A 21,995-nucleotide genomic window follows, 5' to 3' on the forward strand; every position below is an offset into this window, starting at 1 on the left:
AGGGAACCCAGTCAAAACGTGGTGAGGGACGAGGATGGGAGTGATTTCGACATCATCTTTTCATCAGTATAATGCTCATCTCTTTTCTCAAACGTTTAACAAAAATCTTATATAGTGCAGCAACAAAATTGCAGCAAAAAGTTGGGGTGAAATACCCCAGATTCACTCTGAAGATAGAGTCAGAACAGTTCACAAGGGTGGTGATGGGACCAGACTTCTGGAGCTGCACCGATTTAAGATTGTTTTAAGAAGGTTTTGGCCTAAAACCTATTTTTAAAAGCCATTCATGGTGGAGGGATACATGCAAGGTGTTGTGAGGCAAATAGTCCCCCACAGAAAACATGTTTCAATGGTGGTGATAGGAACCAGACGTCCACCTCTAAAAGCTCCCTCACAGAAATTTACTACAGGAAATGGTTATGAATTCACTGCCGGATGACTGAGACATTCTTTCATGAAATTTGTAAGATCATTTTTGGCCGAAAACATTTTTTTTGTTTAAATGTATTCATGGAGGAGGGATACAGGGTGATGTAAGGCAAAATAGTCCTCAAAGTAAACATATTTTTCAGATTTTTCACTACTTTACCATCAGCATTACATATAATAACTCAGAAGACTAGCGTAGGTTCACTGGTGGTCTTGGTTTGTAAATAAAACGGCTTTATTTGTGTTGTAGACATGGTGACGTCTGGTTCCCATCACCACCACTGTAAAGAAATCAGAGTCTCTACAGTGAACGTTTCCTCATTAAACCACTCTGAATGACTTTGTTTACATCTCGATGATTGAATGTTGGAGAAATGTTGGACAATCAGTGGAATTCCACTTTAAGCAACATATAAGCCTCGCAGTTTTTGCCACAGTGATACGCCAATAAACTTTGGCTAAACTTGTTTCCAGTTCAGAAAATCTGGTAAAATAATAACAGAAACTTTGAACATAAAATCCAACCATGATACCCTGAAACCACTGCAATGTTATTAAAAATGAAATAAAACGTAAATGTAAATTACAGTTCCTGTAAAAAGGATTGCATAATAGTCACAATTTCATAAACAACGCCAAAGCAGACGAGACCTACAACCTGAAAAGCCCAACGACTTTCCAGCTAAAATTGGTCTGATACCTTTTTAACAGTGAATTTTGTACTTCTTAATCGATCACACACTGAGTAGCTTTAGTGTGCATTTAGACATCAGTAAAGGGCCTAAAACTGGCGTTTAATATGTTATTTGTCATGTTATGTAATATTGTGTGGTGCACTGCATCCTTTAGCCTCACTGTTCTGACACAATTCGCAATCCTTTTGTTTTTACCCATTAACGTTTTTTTAACTACAATACCCAAGGTGCACTACACAAACATGATATAATCATTGGAAATGCCTCACTACAGCAACGAAGTCCTGCAAGCATAAAGGCTAATCAATGCAGATGTGATATCCTCTTGATATGATATCCAGAGACCCTGGGCAGTTGTGGGCTGGAGGTTAGAGAGCTGGCCCTGTGACCGGAAGGTCACCGGTTCGATCCCCAGCACCGACATTCCATGACTGAGGTGTCCTTGAGCAAGACACCTAACCCCCAACTGCTCCCCGGGCGCTGTGGATAGGGCTGCCCACCGCTCTGGGCAAGTGTGCTCACTGCCCCCTAGTGTGTGTGTATTCACTAGTGTGTATGTGGTGTTTCACTTCACGGATGGGTTAAATGCGGAGGTGGAATTTCCCTGTTTGTGGCATTAAATTATAAAAACTGCTTGACCAGAGGAGGACGGGTCTCCCCTTCTGAGTCTTGGTTCCTCTCAAGGTTTCTTCCTCCAGTCTGAGGGAGTCTTTCCTTCCCACTGTCACCTCTGGCTCGCTCACTGGGGGATTTACGTTGTAACTGTGTGTTTTCAAACTTCTGTAAAGCTGCTTTGTGGCAACATTGCTGTAAAAAGCGCTTTGCAAATAAACTTGAATTGAAACGAATTGATATTTGGCTTCCTAGCAGAAACATAAGCTACATGGCTTCCACTGGGGGAAACATTTCTAACAGCCCCCTCTAAGCACCCACCCAAACGCACTTGTAGTTTTTGCAAAGTTCCACTTTCAAGATGTAGAAGTGGTTTTCATAGACTTTAATCTGGAACATCGCACTCTAGAGACTTTTACGGCACCAGTGTAGGATGTGAGTCAGCATGTTTACAACAGATACATTGATGGGTACATTTTAAATTTGGCTGGAGTGCCCCTTTCAGACAAGCAGGTGCTGAAGATGCTGCTACATAAAGCCTTCGGGAGCATGTACTGTATGTCCTTTTCATAACAGTATAGTAGGTTCGTAGAATCAACACATTGAAAAGTGATGCATTGAACTGACTCGATTCAATTATTACACAATTTCCACACGAATAAAACGCAGTAAAACAAAAAGGGAAGGCTGGTTCATGTATATAGCACTTTATATAACACACAGCATGTACAACTGCAACTGAAAGTGCTTTACACAGACAATAACATCAGAAACACAACTTTGTCTTTTAATTTACTTACATCTGGCAACGACTGTGTCATCGTATTTTATTCATGTGGAAACGGTGTAAACATTTAAATCAAGTGGTGTATTAATTGAATCAGTGCACAAATATCACTATATCATCATAATATATCATTAACTTCACAGTATATATGCTATATTATGGCATATAGGCTACAGTACATGGTATTTTGGAAGAATAACAAAGACTAGGAGGTTACAAAAAAAGGGCAATTATACTCACAAACTGTGTGGACTTTGCGTCCTTCTGCCATGTCCACTGCAGTACTGTCGTCTCTGCCCATCAGGAAGGACAGGCTGGTACTGGGCAGGCGTCTGAGGGCCGCAGAGCCTGCAGAGACAGGAGAGGTCATCCTGCTGGAAGAATGCCCCCACTCATCTGAACAACAAAGGCAGCAATTGTGGACGCTGATGGGGGCAGCAAAGCGAGACAAAGGAGAGCTATAGAAAACAAGTCTCCGGCCCAGCAGGCTGGGAAATCTCTCCAGCGGAGTGTTTGAAAATATCAGAGCGTGTTTTCTTCTCTCCTCTGGTCATGTGACCACGAGAGCGGGGGTGTTTCTGGGCGAACACTGCAACCCAAATATTCACTTTTGGCCAGCAGAGAAGCCTTGGAAGGAGAGCCCATAGTGCGGTATAATCAAGACACTTGAGCCATTATGTGCTTTTCTTTAAAGCTTTGAGATATGCTGACTGTTATGACGGGACATATTTATCACTTTTGAATGCAACATAAAGCTCACACATTCATTAAAGGGGGGCAGTCGTGGGCTGGAGGTTAGGGAACCAGCCTTGTGACCAGAAGGTTCGCCGGTTCCATCCAAAAGAACACGACTGAAGTGCCCTTGAGCAAGACACCTAACCCCCAACTGCTCCCCCGGGTGCCGTGGATAGGGCTGCCCACCGCTCGGGGCAAGTGTGCTCACTGCCCCCTAGTGTGAGTGTGTTCGCTAGTGTGCATGTATGTAGGTGTTTCACTGCACAGGTGGGTTAAATACGGAGGTCTCTGTGCAAGCACAGTTGGTTGGCCAAGGCTCCTAACAACCACCTGGAACACCTGGTAGACTCCAAAACTGTCCCCATCAGATAAACAGTGCTGAAAGCTTTCATCTCTGAGAGAGAGGAGAACATCAAGCTGCGTCAGATCTGAAAACCTCCACAGGGGTTTCTGTCCATCCTTCCACTGTGAGAAGACCACTCAGCACTGTGGGTCTGAAAGGATGTGTAGCTGATCAAGAAGAACCTCACTGAGAAAAGGAGACAGACACACCAAACAAAGAAGCTGAACGATGGACTCAGATGGAGTCCAGAGTCCAGACCTCAGCACCACTGAATGGGTTTGATTACTTCAGAAAATCAACCAGCTTCTAAGATTGAGCTTTGGAGGTGTGTCTGCAGATTCTCTGAGGAGCTGAAAGTGAGTCTCCTGAAAAGAATGGAGAGTGAAGGGAGAGTGACTCACTGAATACAGAAAAACAAGATATTATATTTGGTTGTTGAAGCTCCTGTATAATCTGCTTTTTCATCTGAAGCTTCTTTAAATAAATGAAGGGATGCAGTTGTGCGTCATACATCTGCACAGACTGAAGAAAACAGTTTCATAATGCTAAAAAACATCATTTTGGTCACTGATGTATTTTCATGGTAACACATCAGGGTTTTCAGCATTATTGTGGTTTGTTTAAATACAATGACTGTCTATACAATGAATGTCTATAAAGCACAAATACACCCTGAAATAATGTCATTACGGGTTCTGTATTGATTGATCTCTGTTATTTCTATAATATATCTATTTAGTAAAGAAAATGGTTCTGTATAGATCCATGAACACTCAAAGAACCTTTTGCATGGTTAAATGCTTCTTTGAATTGTGAAAGGGTTCCTCAGACTGATGGAGAATCTGCAGTAGATGGTTCTACATAGAACCTTTTTGAAAATGGTACTATATAGCACCAAAAGGCGTTCTTCTATTGTTACGAGGTCAAGCTTGTAACAGTAGAAGAACCCTTTTGGGCGCTAGTTAGAATCCATTTAAAAAAGGTTCTGTATAGAATCATCTGTAGCACATTCATGCAGATTTTCCATCCCTCTGAAGAACCCTTTCATCAAGCAAAGGATTCTTTGGGTGTTCTTGGTTCTATATGGAACCATTGTCTTTACTCAAGAACCCCTGGAGCACCATCGTTTTTAAGAGTGTGGGACTGATTCTAGACGCATTTGATGGTTTCCTAATGAGCTCTAAGGGTGTCCAACAGATGTCGTGACTGACGCGTCTTTTTTCTGAATTTCTACAAACACCATTTCATTTTATAGTAAATGAGTTTGGGCTGGTTTATGTTTATGAACAGACGCCTACAGATCAACATAGTAAAGGAGCTCATCTGTGATCCTGAGTTTAAAGCCAGTTTTTATTCAACTTAAACTTGGAACTAAGTTGTAAATAAATCTGAAACTGAAACTTTGCTTGTGTGTAAAAAGTGATTTCAGAGCCACTCGGTTCTCCCTGATGGAAACTGTTTACCTTCAGTGTTTTGTGCTTCTGATCATTTTAATAGACGTCAGCGTCACTAATTAATGACGTTCTAATAAAAGACTGGTTTACCAAGAGAGACGCTGGAGGACTTTCACCTGAAATGAGTTCATGAAGCCAGTCTGGTTATAAAAATGATAACAGGACATCAGAGCCAGAATTACTCTTTTAGTACTTTTACTTTATACTTAAGTACATTTGAAGGGAAATACTTTAGTACTTTTACTCAAGTGGAGGTCTAAAGGGAGGAACTTCTCCTTTTACTGGAGGAATATTTTACCTTGGGTGTCTGTACTTCAACTCAAGTACATGATTTGCATACTTCGCCCACCACTAGCTGGCACTCCATCTACCACACAGTCCCATCTGGGAAGTCTTTGTTGGGCCCAGAAGCAATCCTTTCTACCCAGCACCCAGACGTGGAATTAAATCAGTTGCAATACACTTACACTTGTAACTTGGCAAAAATCCAACAGAATAAAAAGACTTCAAGGGCTGAGATGGTGGAAAGAGGAAAAGGCTTCAGCCTTTATTCAAGCACAGCTCAAAGCATTTGTATGGCAGAGAGATCCGGCCAGCCCAACATCCAGACAACATTCAAAACACGGCTTAAATATCCCTTTTTGGGAAGGAATGAGGTCATTCCTATATCTTGTTTAGCCATATATGAGTCCAGAGGTGATTTCTTTAGACCATGTCTGGTTTGTCTTAGGTGCAAATGCATCCTATATCAGTTTTTTTAAACAAGACTTATTCCACCGCTTTCCAAGCTATATGCTCATACAGCTCTTGCTCTGCCTGAGCCACTGGTGTTCTTTGAGTATACGGTGTTGCTGGGATTCAAACTCACAACGTCCTGATGTTGAGATGAATTATTAGACAGCTGCACCACATGAGACAACAAATGTTTTCTACAGTGTATTAATCATATATGGACACGCGATCTGAGCTGTGTTCCTGAATGGTCCAGTGAACTAAGCTGTCAGGAGGTTGTGAGTTGGAGCCCCAGCAATGCCACAGCCATCCGTAAGTTTACCCAAGAGGAAAAATATCCAGCAGGATTGTGTGATGGAAAGAGTCCTGGCTAGAGGGGAAGTTAATCTGAGATGTTTGAGTTGGGAGAACTCTGGTGTCCTCAAGTTGAGTCAACTCAAGAAAAGCCATATAATCAGTTACTACATCATTCGGAGTTGGGCTGACCTCTCATTTCACACAGTGAGTGTTTCAGCCCTGCTTTTTGAGTGGGGCAAAATACAGGAGAGCCAATCATAAGAGGGGTCATTAACATGTGGCATAGTAAGAAACACAGCCTGTTTAATTCCAAGGGATAACGATAGGTTGGAAACTGGCCCTGTATAAATGAATTCGGACTGTTTTTGTTGAATAATATCACACAAATGTGTGTGGACTTCAGTAAAACACTAGAAAAATGTAGAATATGGGCCCTTTAATTTTTTAATAGCACACCACCAGTATCTTCCCTAACAAGTAGTTTTCAGCAGTTGCTTGTTGTTCCTTTAGGCCTGGACACTGTCCCTTAATGGCTTCACCTTTATTTAAAAATGTGTAAAGCAGTAAAAATAAAAATAAAACCCTCCTGTGTGTCTAATATTTTGCTGGGTGCTGTACGTTAAAGACAGCATACATGTATGACAGCACATGTAGAGCTTATTCTGAGAGGCACTTAGCCATGAAATATGCATCACTGAGGCTAAAAACAGACCAGAGAGAGACGCTAAACGGACGCGTTCACTTTTACTGGATGTGCAGCTAATGGCTGTTGCTATGACAACAGAGGGGACAAATTGGGTGGCAGACGGCAGACAGCAGGTATGAGTGACAGACGGCACCTCTCATTCCTGTCCTCCCCTCAGAACCCCGCTCTCTCTCTCTCTCCCTCTTTCTCTCTGACTCTCTCGGTCTCTCTCTCTCTCTCTCTCTCCCTCTTTCCCTCTCTCTCTTTCTCACTCATGATTTTTCTCTCTCTCCCTCCCTCTCTCGTTCTCCCTCCCTCTCTCTCTGTCTCTCTCTCTCTCCCCCTCTCTCTCTCTCCCTCTCTCCCTCTCTCTCTCTCTCTACCCCCCTCTCTCTCTCTCCCTCTCTCTCTCTACCCCCCTCTCTCTCTCTACCCCCCTCTCTCTCTCTCCCTCTCTCTTTCTTACTCATGATTTTTCTCTCTCTCCCTCCCTCTCTCACTCTCCCTCTCTCTCTTACTTTCCCCCTCTCTCTCTCTCCCTCTCTCTCTGTCTTTCTCTCTTTCTCACTCATGATTTTTCTCTCTTTCCCTCCCTCTCTGTCTCTCTCTCTCTTTCCTGCTTCCCCTCTGTCTTTCTCTCTCTGTCTCCCTCTGTCTCTCTGCCTCTTTCTTAATCACTCTCTCATTCTCTCCCTCTTTATCTGTATTGTCCCTCTTTCTCTCTCTTCTCTCCCTCTTTCTTCCTTACTCTCTCTCTTTCTCTCTCTATCTCCTTCTCTCTCTCTCCCTTTCTCCATCATCTGTATCCCCCCCCTCTCTCACTCTCTCAACTCTGTTATCCTGATATCACAAGATAACCGGTAATCTTAAACTAACAGTCCGGAAAATTATAACTACCTCATGGCCTCTCTGGACTTCCGTAAGTTAGTCCTTGTATGCAGGACAGTACTCTGGGTGGTCCGAGTGTGGACCACCAATGGCATACAGTCAGCAGGTTGCTGTACTGATGAAGCCAGCGGACCGATGTGTTTGCTATCTGGGTGACGGCTCATTTTCACCACGTCGTCCAATACTGAGGTTCAGCAGGAGTGCAGCTCTTACGTAACGTCCTTACCAGCGCGGGCAGGGAGAGTGATGGGGGCTTCAGTTCAGCACGCAAAGCTCAGCCCAGGGCTCAGACATTGACCGCTGGAGCGTACAGCCACGTGGACAGGTCCTGACCCTGTTCAATGAGCGCTGGGTACTCACTAACCATCCGAGTCAATTCTCTACGCCTGGAGATAGGTTTCCATGCTCATGTTCACAGGAGATATCAAATGTGGCCCTTCGTAGTGTTTCATAGACAGACCATTAGATCCACAGCTTTCACAGCTGCACTGGAAAAAGCACTGAATCTGAACACAATAGATTTCGTACTTATGAAACCATGTAAAGGCTGGAATTGAGCCAATTAAACGCTTTACATTTTCACAGTGATAAAATATAATCGCCACTGTTTATACGGTGCCTTAAAGGGCCCATATCATGGAAAACTGTATATTTGTAATAAAAGAATTTGATGTAAACACTGTTACAATTTCCTCAATCCACACAGTCCATTTATAGAAACTAAGCTGTAAAACCAGCCTGTTTTGAATTCACTCTTTTTGTGATGTCACAGAAACACAGTGCATTTGCATATATCCACCTATTCAACCTACAGCAGTTTAGCTTCACCCATTCATATCAGTCTGTCTGTCTGTCAATCTGTCTGTCTCTAGCTGTCTGCCACTCTGTTTGTCTCTCTGTCTGCTCACCTGTCCATTTGTCTGTTTCCCTGTCTGTCTGTCTACCTGTCTGTCTCTGCCAACTTGTCTGCCTCTCCAATTCATATTAAAGATATAAGGAGTATTTCAACCCAGGCTGCTTTTGTGTGAGGCACAGGACACAGCAGCCAATCAGAAAAGACCTCATTAACATATATCAGTCTGAAAGGCCAGTCACAACAATTGTTTCTGTTTAATTCAAAAGAACAAAGAGTGGTTGGTCATTCAAAGTGGACACGTATATATGGATTTTGACTAATTTTGGGGCCTAAAGCCACATAAATGTCTGAAGCTGACCTCAAGGAAAGATGATATTAATATGAAAAATGTAGGATATGGGCCCTTTAATATAGGTTTAAAGGGGTATTCCACCATTTTTTCAAAATTGGTTAAGAATTTGTTCATTGGAATGTAAATTCACAGTTCAGTCCATAAGATGTCATTCAGAGTGGTTTGATGTGAAAAGATCTGACCAAACTTACCAAGGTAGAATTGTTATTGCTCACAGTGGTGGTGATAGGAACCAGACGTCTCAAGACGTGTTTACACATCTTAATATATTGCCTGAGACATCGTTTTACACTTTTGTGATAAAGCTTTGGCCTAAATTGCATGCAAAGTATAGGTAGGATGTTGTGAGGCAAAATAGACCCCAAAGAAAACCTCCCTTTTTCTGATTCACCTCTATTTTACCATCATCAACATTACATATAAATGCCTGGTTACATATAGACCCCTGGTTCTGAGTCTGTCTGCTTCTCTATAGTGGAGCATTTCACATCAAACCACTATTTGACTTTGTTTACATCTTAGCCATTCAATTATGCAAATTCTCCTTTAAAACTCTAAATATAAACACATGCTGTTAATGTAACGACAAAAAACTAAATAGTAATAACAGAAATATTTGACATTATTATTGTTTATTGACATCTCGTATCATTGCTGTCACACCTCTCTGCTTTCAGTTTCATGAACTGAATTCTTCCTATTTTAATTTTTTTTATTTTTTTTTATTGAAGACGTCTGCAGCCGTTTACATCGTGCATTTCATGATGTTTGGATCCAGAATAACTGGGGAATGAACTCTGACTGCAGCGATGATATAACTGACTGTGTAAAAAGGTAAAGGCTGATGACGTACCTGTGCGCTCTTTACAGCACTTCAGTCTCCGACTCTCCCATCGTCCTCCTTTAGACCTTCACACGCACTCGCCGCTTTTTCCAGGACGCAGAAACAGAGCGGCTTTTAAACCAGAGCCACAGTGATTAACATTTCATCATTTGGCAGACAAAGAGAGTCAGCATGAGGAGCTTCAACACGCCAGACAGACCCTCCACAGCAGCCACTCAAACAGCCCTACTCCCTCTCTATTCTCTCTCTCCCTCTCTCTCTCTGTTCTCTCCCTCTCTCTCTCTCTCTCTCTCTTTCTCACTTCTCTCTCCCTCTCTCTCTTTCTCACTTCTCTCTCCCTCTCTCTCTCTTTCTCACTTCTCTCTCTCACTTCTCTTTCTCTCTCCCTCTCTCTCTCTCTCTCCCTCTCTCTCTCACTTCTCTCTCTCTCTCTCTGTTCTCTCCCTCTCTCTCTCTCTCTTTCTCACTTCTCTCTCTCACTTCTCTCTCTCACTTCTCTCTCTCTCTCCCTCTCTCTCTCTCTCTTTCTCACTTCTCTCTCTCACTTCTCTCTCTCTCTCTCTCTCTCTCTCATTTCTCTCCCTCTCCCTCTTCCTCTCTCTCTCTCTCCCTCTCTCTCTCACTTCTCTCTCTGTTCTCTCCCTCTTTCTCTCTCTCCCTCTTTCTCTCACTTCTCTCTCTCTCTTCCTCTCTCTCTCACTTCTCTCTCTCCCTCTCTCTTTCTCGCTTTCTCTCTCTGTTCTCTCCCTCTCTCTTTTCTCTCTCTTTCTCGCTTTCTCTCTCTGTTCTCTCCCTCTCTCTTTTCTCTCTTTCTCGCTTTCTCTCTCTGTTCTCTCCCTCTCTCTTTTCTCTCTCTTTCTCGCTTTCTCTCTCTGATCTCTCCCTCTCTCTTTCTCTCTCTCTCTGTTCTTTCCCTCTCTCTCTCCTCTCCCTATTTTCTCTCTCTCTTTCTCTCTCTCTCTATCTTTGTTTCTCTCTATTCTCTCTCTCTGTCTCTCTCCTCTCTCCCTCGATCTCTCTCTATTCTCTCACTCTCTCTCTTCTCTCTCCCACTTCTCTTTCCTGCTCTCGTTCTGTTTCTCTCTCCACTCCATTTTCTCTCTACCTCTGTCTATTCGCTTACCTGTCTGTCTGTTTGTATCTCTATCTGTCTGTCTGTCTGTCTGTCTGTCTGACAGAAAGCATGCCTTGGCTGATGGTCTGTATTTGGGGTGTATCTATCACTCTAAATCTGCTCCTGTGGTCAGTGCAGTCCAGTTTATTACACCTCACATGTGTCTCAGTGCGACTCAGACTCTGTATCTTCAGCTTTGTGATGGCTGATCTGATTTATGCTCACTCAGCATGCAATTAAAGCGGCTCCTAAAACAGCGGCTCACCCACACGCTCAGTTCCTGCCTCCACACAGATCTTCATTACTCAGCACAAACAACACTTTCGCTGTACTCCCCCAACACCCCCCTCCCCCCAAAAACCCCCCAGAGACAATTAATCAAACACACACAACAACCGCGTATCAACCAGCTGACGGACGTACCGCATAACATCTGAGATAAACTCAAACCTATAAACAACATCTCGCCACAAGAGAGGAGAAATGCCAGTTTAACTGCCCACTAGGGCACAGCATGCATATTAACACACAGCTATATGCAAATGAGCACCCATGCTTGCATTATATGTTTTGTTATTTTTCCACATGAAAATAATGAACACATCCTCGACAGGGACCATTTAAAACACAATTACTGCCTATTTGCTGGATTTAACACACTGGAAAGAAAATACAACATAAAATGTGGTCCAAGAATGTTAAACTCGGAATTTCGCACTAAAACGTGCTGGAAAAATGGTGTCTTTAAGGTTATTCCCTGTACAGGAGCCCACAGCAGTTTAGTCTCACCCAATCAAGTTGAAGTTTATTTCAGAGTATTTCAACCCAGGCTGCTTTTGTGTGAGGCACAGGACACGGCAGCCAATCAGAAAAGAGCTCATTTACATATATCAGTCTTAAAGGCCAGTCATAACAATTGTTTCATTTTAATTCAGAAGCACAAAGAGTGGTTGGTCATTCAAAGTGGACACGTATGTATGGATTTTGGCTGCTTTTGGTGCATAAAGCCACCTAAATGTCTTAAGCTGACCTCAAGGAAAGATGATATTAATATGAAAAATGTAGGATATGGGCCCTTTAATATAGGTTTGTGTGATGCAGAAGGATAACCAGATCATGTACAAATGGATTTTGACCACTTTTGATACAGAAAACCACACAAATGTCACAAATGGACCTCAAGGAAAGATAATAACAAGACAAATGTAGGACATGGGCCCTTTAATGTAGATATAAAGGGGAATTCCACTGTTTTTTTAAACTGGTTAAAAATTCGCAATTCAGTCATTAAGATGCTATTCCGAGTGATTTGATGCAAAAGGGTCTGTTCTAAGCAAACTTGGCAAGTCAGAGTTGTTATGGTTCTTGGTGTGGTGACATGTCATTTAACCACGGGTGTTCAAACCTTTGCATTTGGCTGTTTTGTTGAATAGAAGGTGTACAACAGATTATGTGCTATGAAATTGCTGTGATATTAGATCTACAGTAAATCAGAGACTACATTTACATTTACGGCATTTGGCTGACGCTCTTATCCAGAGCGACTTACAGTTTGATCATTTTACACAGGGAGGCGAAGGTGGTGTTAGGATTCTTGCCCAAGGACTCTTATTGGTATAGTGTAGGGTGTTTACCCAGGTGGGGATTGAACCCCAGTCTACAAGGCAGAGGTGCTACCCACTATACTAATCAACCAACTACCATTCATTAACTTCATTTCCAGTCAAAACAGCCTTTAGGTACAAGTATTTAACACTAAATTACACAGAAGCCTCAACAACTAAATATAATATCATGTTTCTCTATTCAGTGAGTCACTCTTTCCCTTCCTTCCAGCTCCCATTCTTTTCAGGAGACTCACTTTCAGCTCCTCAGAGAATCTGCAGACACACCTTCAAAGTTCAGTCTGAGAAGCTGGTTGATTTTCTGAAGTAATCAAACCCATTCAGTGGTGCCGAGGTCTGGACTCTGGACTCAGTCCATCGTTCAGCTTCTTTGTTTCGTGTGTCCGTCTCCTTTTCTCAGCGAGGTTCTTCTTGATCAGCTACACATCCCACCGCGCTGAGTGGTCTTCTCACAGTGGAAGGATGGACAGAATCTCCTGTGGATGTTTTCAGATCTGAAGCAGCTTGATGTTCTCCTCTCTCTCAGAGATGAGAGCCTTAAGTTGCTCTTTATCTGATGGGGGCAGTTTCGGTGTCTACCAGGTCTTCCAGGTGGTTGTTAGGAGCCTCACTTTCTCTGTAGCTTTTACCATTGTTTGAACTCCAGCTTTGGAAACTCCCGTATGTTCACTTATTTTACTTTGACTTTCGCCTTCCTTATGCAAGTGCATCATCGTCCATCTAATATCTTCAGAATCATCTAATGAAAAATAATTAATGTGCAGTTAATGTCTGCTTTGACTGGATATTAAATAAAGGGTGGTCTCTCACCTTTGCACTGTATTATAACAGCATACATTGGAAGGCCCTCTCCTGTCATAAACAGCCCATTTACAATTCACTGTATTTGTGATGTCATGAAAAACAAAACATTTTGCTTTCACCAAGGCTGACTTTAAAGGGCCCATATGATCATTTTCATCTATTTGTCTTAGTTTTATATGAAAATGTGTTTAGATTGAGGATTAAAACAGTTCCTCAATCCACTGAGTTAAAGTTCAAATATTTTAAGCTCTTAAGTAGCAGCAACACATTACGACCAGCAAAGATGATCATGATTCCAAACACGGTACAAGCAAAGAAAGATTTCCATCACAGCGCATGCAGAGTGATGATGTTCCTTCCTCACATCTAGATCTACTTTTACCGCTTCCTGATTGGCTGATCGTTGCGGTTTTCACACATGCTCTTATGTTCTACAGGTTCCTTGCTGACCGCTGCAGGCCTGCATCACTGCAGCAGCTTCCTCCTAGCCTGGTTCCAAGAACCACGTCTTCATAAGAGACGCTTAAGAGATGAGTGCTAAAAGGGAATCCCACCTATATTTTAGAACGGCATAATTTTGTAGTTGAGATGTAAACAAAGTTATTCAGAGTGGTTTGATGTGAAATGGTTTATTGTAGAGGACGTTACCCTCTGAGATTCTCTACAGCGGTGGTGATAGGAACCAGGGGGGTTCATATGTGATGTTGATGATGGAAAAAAAGTAGCAAATTTGAAAAAGATATGGTTTTTGGGGGGATTATTTTGCCTCACGACACCCTGCATGTACCTCCAATGCGTTTAAAAATGTGTTGTAGGCCAAAACATTATCTCAGAACTTTCAGGCAGCATATTCATTTCCTTTAATACCTTTCTCAGAGGGATCTTTTCGAGGTGGGACGTCTGGTTCCTATCACCACCACTGAGAAACACTCTGACATGGGAAGTTTCTCCAGAATGACTCTGCGTCAATTAGTTTACATCTTAACTACTTAGTTATGCAACCATTTTGGAATTCCCGTTTAAAGAGCACCACAAAAATTGAACATTCAGTCCTTATAAAGAAACTGACTGATATCACTAACCCTCATGTGGCGTTGATGTGTTTGTTACTCAGTGGTCTGGTGGACCCACCGCATTATTGTTTCCGTAAATCAATACAGTCATAACAATTTATGTAAAAATACCAGATGTTTAAAATATCGCAAGTGGCCAGTTCTCCTTTAGCAGCTGTAGCCAGTCAGCAGCCTGTCCATGTTGTCCACCCTTATACACATAGACATACACACATAAACAAACACATACACACAGAGACACACATTCTCGCTGGTTCACCCCATGTGTAATATAAATCAGGGTGAACAGTGGGGGGAGGGGTGTACTTTATATATATATATATATATATATATATATATATATATATATATATATATATATATATAAAACTCTTTATTTTTTAAGTAAAATTAACAAGCACTTGAAAAAGGTTTAAGATCTACAAACCAATGTCGGCCCGGTATGTTACTTGTTAATGGCTATCGTGACATTGACCTTTGGCAATATGCAAATGAACCCTCTAGCCAATCACATAATTGTGTATCTATGGTCAAAACAATTCAGGCGACATCAAGAGTTTACAACTATGTTTTTAATGTATCGCAAGACACAACACAACGCACCTATATGGGAACTGTGGGCCGATATCCAGCTGAGTCTGAGAGCACTAATGAAAGGACTGCTGTTTTGCATTCTATCGTAATTTAATCTATTTTTCATTACAAATTTCACCAGCCATAATATTAAAAGCACCTCCTTGTTTCTACACTCACTGTCCATTTTATCAGCTCCACTTACTGTATAGCTGCACTTTGTAGTTCTACAGTTACAGACTGTAGTCCATCTGTTTCTCTGATACTCTGTTACCCTGTTCTTCAGTGGTCAGGACCCCCATGGACCCTCACAGAGCAGGTACTATTTGGGTGGTGGATCATTCTCAGCACTGCAGTAACACTGTCGTGGTAGTTGGGTTGAGTGGATCAGACACAGCAGTGCTGCTGGAGTCTTTAAACACCTCAGTGTCACCTCCTGCGACCACTGATGAAGGACTAGAGGATGACCAACACAAACTGTGCAGCAGCAGATGAGCTGTCGCCTCTGACTTTACATCTACAAGGTGGGCCGACAAGGTAGGAGTGTCTAATAGAGCGGACATATGATGTTAAACCATTTATAGGACGTAAGACTACCTGAATTATCAAGTTGTTGTCTTGAAATAACGAGTTAACTATCCTGTGATCTCAGGATAATCATCTAGAAAATCACAGCAACAGCTCATGGCCTCTTTGGACCTCTGTAGATTTCAATCCTAACGGTTCTAACCGTCTTTTTTCAGCAAGAAGAACCGCTTTGAGCGCTACAGAGAACGCTTCTCCGAAAGGCTCTCTACAGAACCATCTACGGCACATTCTCCATCAAGCAAGAACCCTGTCACGATGCAAAGAACCCTTCAATCATGGTTCATGGTTCTTTACTATGCAAAACACAGAAATACAGGGTAAATCATAATCCACCTACCGTTCACAAGCAAAGCCTCCTCTAAGTGGTGGTCAGCAGGTTTGCCTTTAACCCAAGAGGTCATGGGTTCGAATCCAGCTGCTGGGTTACATATCTATGCACCTGCTGTTTAATGCAGGGCTCGATGTAAAGCTTTCAGAGAGCAAAAGCATCCTCCACCTGCCAAAGAGGACCAGGCTTAAAACCATATCCATACCCCTTTTGCAGATTCTATCAGCAGCATGAATGCAAGCGTGCAAGCATGCAGTGAAAGCCAATTTAAGTCTTTTAAAAAGGCCCCACTGCTGTTCTTAGCAGCAAGCCTCATCCTACCTCACTCCAGTGGTCCAGACGTGATGCATCAAGCCCCTCTGCTCAACTAGCACAGCGATGCGCCGCCAGCGCGCTGACGGACAGGCGCGGCAGCCAATCAGCGACGAGGAGGGGGCGGGAGTTCCTGCAAGCGCCAGCAAATCTGCTCCAGCGCTCGGACGGATGGAGGTACCGTTTATTTCCTAATCCTTACAGCAGAATCATGGATTCGAAGCACTTTTGAGCAAAATATACGTCGATTTATTCTTGTAATGTGTGTTTTGAACGAGATAGGTGGGTGTTATGGTCAGTCTGATGCGTTTATACGAAGCAGGTCTTGGCTTCTTAGTGGAATTTCCCGTTCCACCTTAAATGTGCAGCAGTTCCATTGTAGCGCCTCAGGCGCTACAATGGAACTGCTGCACATTTAAGGTGGAACGGGAAATTCCAGAAAGAAGAAGGCGAATAGGCGCTTGTTTTAGGGAATTCTCACTACTAAAGTGCTAAAAGCGTCAAACTGGACACACTGAAGGTCAGATGTGCAGATTATATCGTCAAACTGAGCCCTTGAGCTGCATTGCGTTTTAAGGGTGCGTGGTCCTAACTCAATGCCATTGCATGCTCAAGCTCAAGGGCATGCAATAAAACAACATTAAGGCATAAAACTGGGTCTTTTTGGCCCAAATACATTGAGGATGCATGGATTTGAGAACATTGAAACCGGAGTGCACTGTTCTTTATGCCACGTAGCCACGTGACACGTGGTCTGCATTGTTTTCATTCATGGTCACACTTCATACTCCTTGCTTTGAGAGCTTTACAGGCTCCTGCCCAGTGTCACGTAGCTGGACACAGCTTATTTAGCTGGCCGCAGGCACTTTGATAAGATCTAGATAACAGTGAGCCACTGTGAGGCCTGTGGACTTTGCTTTTGGTGCTCCTCAGCTCCAACTTGTCCAATTCTTATACATGCATAAAGACATAAACTGCACTTTTTTCAATATTTTTCAGCTTCTTCAGAGGGAATCAGGCCATTCAGGATGAACATAAGCTCTGCACACGGGTTTAAAAGCTTAAAAGAACCACAGGAACCCGAGACGCCGTCTGATAAGCTGTGTGTCCACCTCAAAGTTGTGATTGAATCATCCAGGCTTGCTCAGTGTCTCCCCTGAGGCTCAGCTGTGATGGTTCTTGGCAGAGGATCGCTGGCTGTCTGCGCTCACTGAAAGTTCTCTCTCTGTTCCCGTCGCAGAAACTCCGCTCGCTGGACAGAGGAGAAGTTTTGTGCCAGGCTGGGCAGCTGATTGTGTTTTGGCAGCTCTCCTGGATTCTTTTCTCCCATTTGTTTCTCAACTATTTCATCATCTCATAACTCAAAGCGATGGGGGCCACAGGTTATGGATATTACCGCACTGTGATTTTAATCTCAATGTTTTTGGGATACGTGCTGTATTACTTCAACAGGAAGACGTTCTCCTTTCTGATGCCGTCAGTCATGGAGGAGATTGAGCTGGGTAAAGAGGAGCTTGGTGAGTGTCAATCAAAAGCTGGGGGGGTATTTCAGAAAACAGTATTTCTCAGTTCAGCCAGATAACTTAATTCCAAAGTCAGGCTTGTCCAATATAGGAAAAGAGCTGAGGGACATGTCTGTTGGACAGCCCTCATCTTTGGGCTTAAGTTATTTGGCTACCTGAGAAATTGTTCCGTGCGATCGTGGCCAAAATGTTGAAACTTATGTAATTATTTTGGCAATTCAGAAACACTGTCGTTTTAAATAATCAGAAAACAGCCTTTTAATTTCAGATAGTGCACATATATTTATTCAAATCACTGAATCAAGACAAAATGTGGTTAGTACAATTTAGTGGGTAACACCTCTGTCTCCTACGCTGTAGACTGGGGTTCAATCCCCTGCTTGGACAAGCCCCCTACACTACACCAATAAGAGTCCTTGGGCAAGACTCCTAACACTACCTACACCTCCCTACCTGTGTAAAATAGTCAAATTGTGCATCACTCTGGATAAGAACGTCAGCCAAATGCCGTCAATGTAAATGTAAAATGGGCCCTTAGTCTCGTTAAACATTTTTTGAGCTTGATGTCGTATGTAAAGATTGTTAAATCCCAGTTTATACGGCCCACAAACCGAAACTAAGCTGCAAAAACAGCTCGTTGTTTTTGCGATGTCACAAAAACTGATGCAGTTACATACATTCGCCTGTTAACTTTAGCCCCACCCGTTCATGCTGAAGTTATAACATCCAGACTGCTTTCTGAGTAAACCACAATACACTTCAGCCAATCAGAAAACAGGTCATTTGCATGTTATCTGGCTTAATGGCACAATAACGGAAGGAGCCTGTTTAGCTCTAAGGACATGGAAAAATTTATCATGGCTGCTTTTGATACATAAAGATGACACAAATGCCAACGTCATCTAATACCACAATCAGTCATGCTTAATTAATTGAGGAAGCCAGAAATCATGATAATGACTAGGAGTCTTTTAAACATCACTGTTTATCTTTCGAGTTTGGCCAGGTGGTGTATACGGCACCAAGGACTTGCCCTTTGTGCCAGTTGTTTTAAAAGGCCTGGGCTGCCCCAGGACAGACAGGAAAGCACACTGTATATTGTGTGTGGTTGAGGGTGGCAAACTGGTGCTCCAGCTGTAAAAACTTGCCAGGTAGTTGCAGTGATTGCTGTTTGTAATTTAAAGAGGTCAGTCAGATGTGGGTGATGTGGCAAAATTTTCCAGTTATGTGATATGGCACAATATGTCATTTTTCCTATGGACATGTGATCCGTTGGAACCGAGACAGAAAAAACTGCATTTAAAAAAAAAAAAAAAAATACTGCGAAAAACTGTAAACACAATGATTTCTGTTCAAGATTTGGCAACTGTAAAACCAAATTAAATGAGACTAATTTTGCTCTCTGTATAATGAAAGAGGCAGTTGGTCAGTGATCTACAAGTACCGCCGATACACACATGAGTTTAACGGTATGTGAATATTGTTTCAGAATGCTCCATTTATTCCAAGAGTCCAAAAGTCTGAGACCAGCACTGAAAAAGCTTCAAGTTTACATTATTTTGCAATTTAATGTCACATTTTTCATTACAAATTATATTATCAGCATAACCGTTTGAGTGAACAGTAGAATCTTCTAAACATTCGTATAAACTTTGGGATTTTTCTCTCATTAACAGCATTAATGTGTCCCTCTTTTGCTTTAATGATGACGTTTAACAATGCCTGCAAGTTTGATCTACTCATTAGAGACTTCCTAAGAGAAGTACCTAAGAGAAGCCTTAACACAGTGTCTCCGATTTGCATACATTTGAATATTTCTTCATTTTATTTGACTTCTTACTTTTCTTTCTTTCAAGTGTATTGAACATTCGAACGTTTTGTTTATCCGAAGGGTTTAATAGAAAACTTTGAATGGAAAATTAAGACTTTTGGAACTAATTGTACATATGACAACCCAGGTCATGTGCATACAGCAGTTTAGCCCCTCCCATTCCAGTTGAAGCGATGAGGAGTGTTGTTCCTGCGGACAGTCTGTAGCAGAGTTATTGGAGTGATGGATGCTGGAAAACAATTTAACGTTGTGCTGTTCTTGGCTGCCAGGAGGCAAATGAATCATTGCAGCCTTGAAAGAATCCACACATCCAAAATGAGCATCTGAGGGTTTTTGCCCCTGCATGTCAGTCTGATCATGACAGTGAGATCAAATAATGCAGAACAGCTTCGCTCCATGATTCTCACAGTGAACAGTGGCAAGTCATTTACTGTCAAAGATGGTCACCTAGATCTTCCTGGATCATGTGGCTTGATCAGGGCTTTGGTCAGTTTCTCAGCCCCGTGTGCTCCTTCTTTGTTGCAGGCCTGATCACCAGCAGTCAGACTCTGGCTTATGCCATCAGTAAGTTCGCCAGCGGAGTGCTGTCTGACCAGCTCAGCGCCCGCTGGCTCTTCTCCGTCGGCCTCTTCATCATCGGGGGCATAAACATCATCTTCTCCTGGTCATCCTCGGTGATGGTCTTCACCGGACTCTGGTTCCTGAACGGTCTCGGTCAGGGATGTGGCTGGCCGCCGTGCGCCATGGTGCTACGAAAGGTACGGCTTTCTTGTTTTAGAAGAATATTGCATTGGCAAATATCAACTAAACGGGCTGCCTATATTAATATTGATATAAATATTAGTAATCAACTAAAGTGCTGATTATTTTCATGGCTAACTTCAAAAAGGCATCATTAAAATACATGTACAGATACAGTTGTATGCCACTGGTTGAATTATGCGTTTAGTAGATTTTACAAACTTAAACTTTTCATGTTCTGCAAGTTTTAGTAGACAATTAATATCTATTTGCATAATGTAACGTATTGGGGAAAGAATGAAACGTAAAATGTGGCGTGTGCATAAGTTTGTGCACCCCTTCGGGTGTTCCAACCAGTGTTATTTATGTTGTTTTAGGGCATCAGATCTTCTTTGACTAATCCAAGTCAGTTGTAGAGCATTCCAGATAAATTCTGTGACCCTGCGAAACGTCTCAGCCACTACTCACCACAGCCATGGGCTAATCTAAGTGGCTGTCTGAGGATCTGAAACGAATGATATCGGTTACAAAAGCAAGAGATGATAAACGATGTCTAAATACATTCTGCTTGTAATTTTCAGTGTATTTAATGCCATTAAGAATTGGAAGTTGACGTGCAGCCAAGACGTAAAAGACCAATAGTTCTCAGATAGAACTGCTCATAGACTGGTGAGGTGTGCAAAGCAAAACCCCCACATCGCTGCTAAAGGTGTACAGGAAGATTTTGCTAGCAGAGGGAATAATAATGCTGTGTTATTAGATAAACAATATTTACATGGAAGGATTATTAAAAGGTACCCATAGCTTTTGATGTAATCACAGGTGTCTATGTCCGAAATATGGGGGAAAAACCGTAGATAAGCCAGAGACACTTTGAGAAACAAGTGCAGTCTGGTGAAACAAATGACTGAACTCAGGATCAGAAAACAGGAGCAGCATGTGATGAAAAGAACTCCTTGCCAACTGTTGAGGACGTATTAGTAAATCAACAATGTGTCATTTGAACAGAGTTTAATATAAACAACTGAGTATATAAACACTATATGCGTAAAAGTGCCCATCAGGCTCTGTGTCTTACTGTAACAGGGAGCAGTAGGTGAATCTTTTTATATGTATTATCATCAAGCCAACTAATTGTTGCAGTAGCAGTTTTAGTTGATTAATTTTTTCAATCTGGTAACAGTGGCAGCCCTAAAAGGAGGTGGGCATTTTCAAAGTCACAGTGCAGCTCACAGCTCTCTGAGAAAGACCTTATTACATACTTCAGCTCTGTCCTTGATCCTTTGCCATTAAAGCGAGTTGGTGGTGCACCTGTCATTCACACTTTGGCACAGTGACATTTCCTCTGTGGTCGTCTGCCCCTGAACTAAAGATATACATTACATACACACATACTTTAAATCCATTAGTACTGTTATAATATGCTTTACATTCCAATGGAGAAACAGGTTTGCATGTGTTTTTTTCCTTTATATGTTTAATGCAGAAAGTGAAAAAAAGAAAAATAAAGCTTAAAGCTAAGTAAACTCCTGTACAGTGTTTATACAGCGCATGTCAGTGAGGGAGAATAAATAGGCTCTGTACTGAGAGGTCTTACGTTACAGAGAATGGTATTCAAAGGGAATAACATTCAGAGGGTCTCTCAAAACAGAAATGTGGGCACTGATAGCAGGATATCTCTTCTTACAGTAGAGCACCAGGTGTGAAAAGTGACTTGTAAGTAGTCAGCATCTCTGCTAGGGATGTCCTAGTCCAGTCCGTCAGAGCCAGTCAA

The 21,995-nt window shown here is 42.3% G+C and overlaps 2 protein-coding genes across 9 annotated transcripts in view; one reads left to right on the forward strand and one right to left on the reverse strand.

Moving 5' to 3' along the window:
- LOC108433269 (galactosylgalactosylxylosylprotein 3-beta-glucuronosyltransferase 1) overlaps positions 1 to 16,199 on the reverse strand; it is a 29,046-nt gene extending 12,847 nt beyond the window's left edge. For 2 of the 4 annotated variants that reach the window (XM_017707727.2, XM_017707724.2), the window contains exons 1-4: positions 16,136 to 16,199; positions 15,824 to 15,982; positions 9,719 to 9,792; positions 2,764 to 2,871 (exon numbers count right to left, since the gene is read on the reverse strand). The gene's annotated coding sequence lies outside the window, so the exon portion shown is untranslated. Of the gene's footprint in view, positions 1 to 2,763; positions 2,872 to 9,718; positions 9,821 to 15,823; positions 15,983 to 16,135 lie in introns of all 4 variants that reach the window. The other 2 variants (XM_037547001.1, XM_017707726.2) reach the window with 2 other exon arrangements.
- Positions 16,200 to 16,214: 15 nt separating this feature from the next.
- Positions 16,215 to 21,995, forward strand: part of slc37a4b (solute carrier family 37 member 4b) — a 14,675-nt gene continuing 8,894 nt past the window's right edge. The window contains exons 1-3 of one of the 5 annotated variants that reach the window (XM_017707723.2): positions 16,215 to 16,303; positions 17,126 to 17,643; positions 20,006 to 20,238. In XM_017707723.2, coding sequence (XP_017563212.1) covers positions 17,496 to 17,643; positions 20,006 to 20,238 — 381 coding nt within the window. In that variant the 5' untranslated portion in view covers positions 16,215 to 16,303; positions 17,126 to 17,495. Of the gene's footprint in view, positions 16,409 to 17,125; positions 17,644 to 20,005; positions 20,239 to 21,995 lie in introns of those variants that run through there. The other 4 variants (XM_017707722.2, XM_017707720.2, XM_017707718.2 and 1 more) reach the window with 4 other exon arrangements.

Source organism: Pygocentrus nattereri, chromosome 18 (genome assembly GCF_015220715.1).
Source record: "Pygocentrus nattereri isolate fPygNat1 chromosome 18, fPygNat1.pri, whole genome shotgun sequence".
NCBI lineage: Eukaryota > Metazoa > Chordata > Actinopteri > Characiformes > Serrasalmidae > Pygocentrus > Pygocentrus nattereri.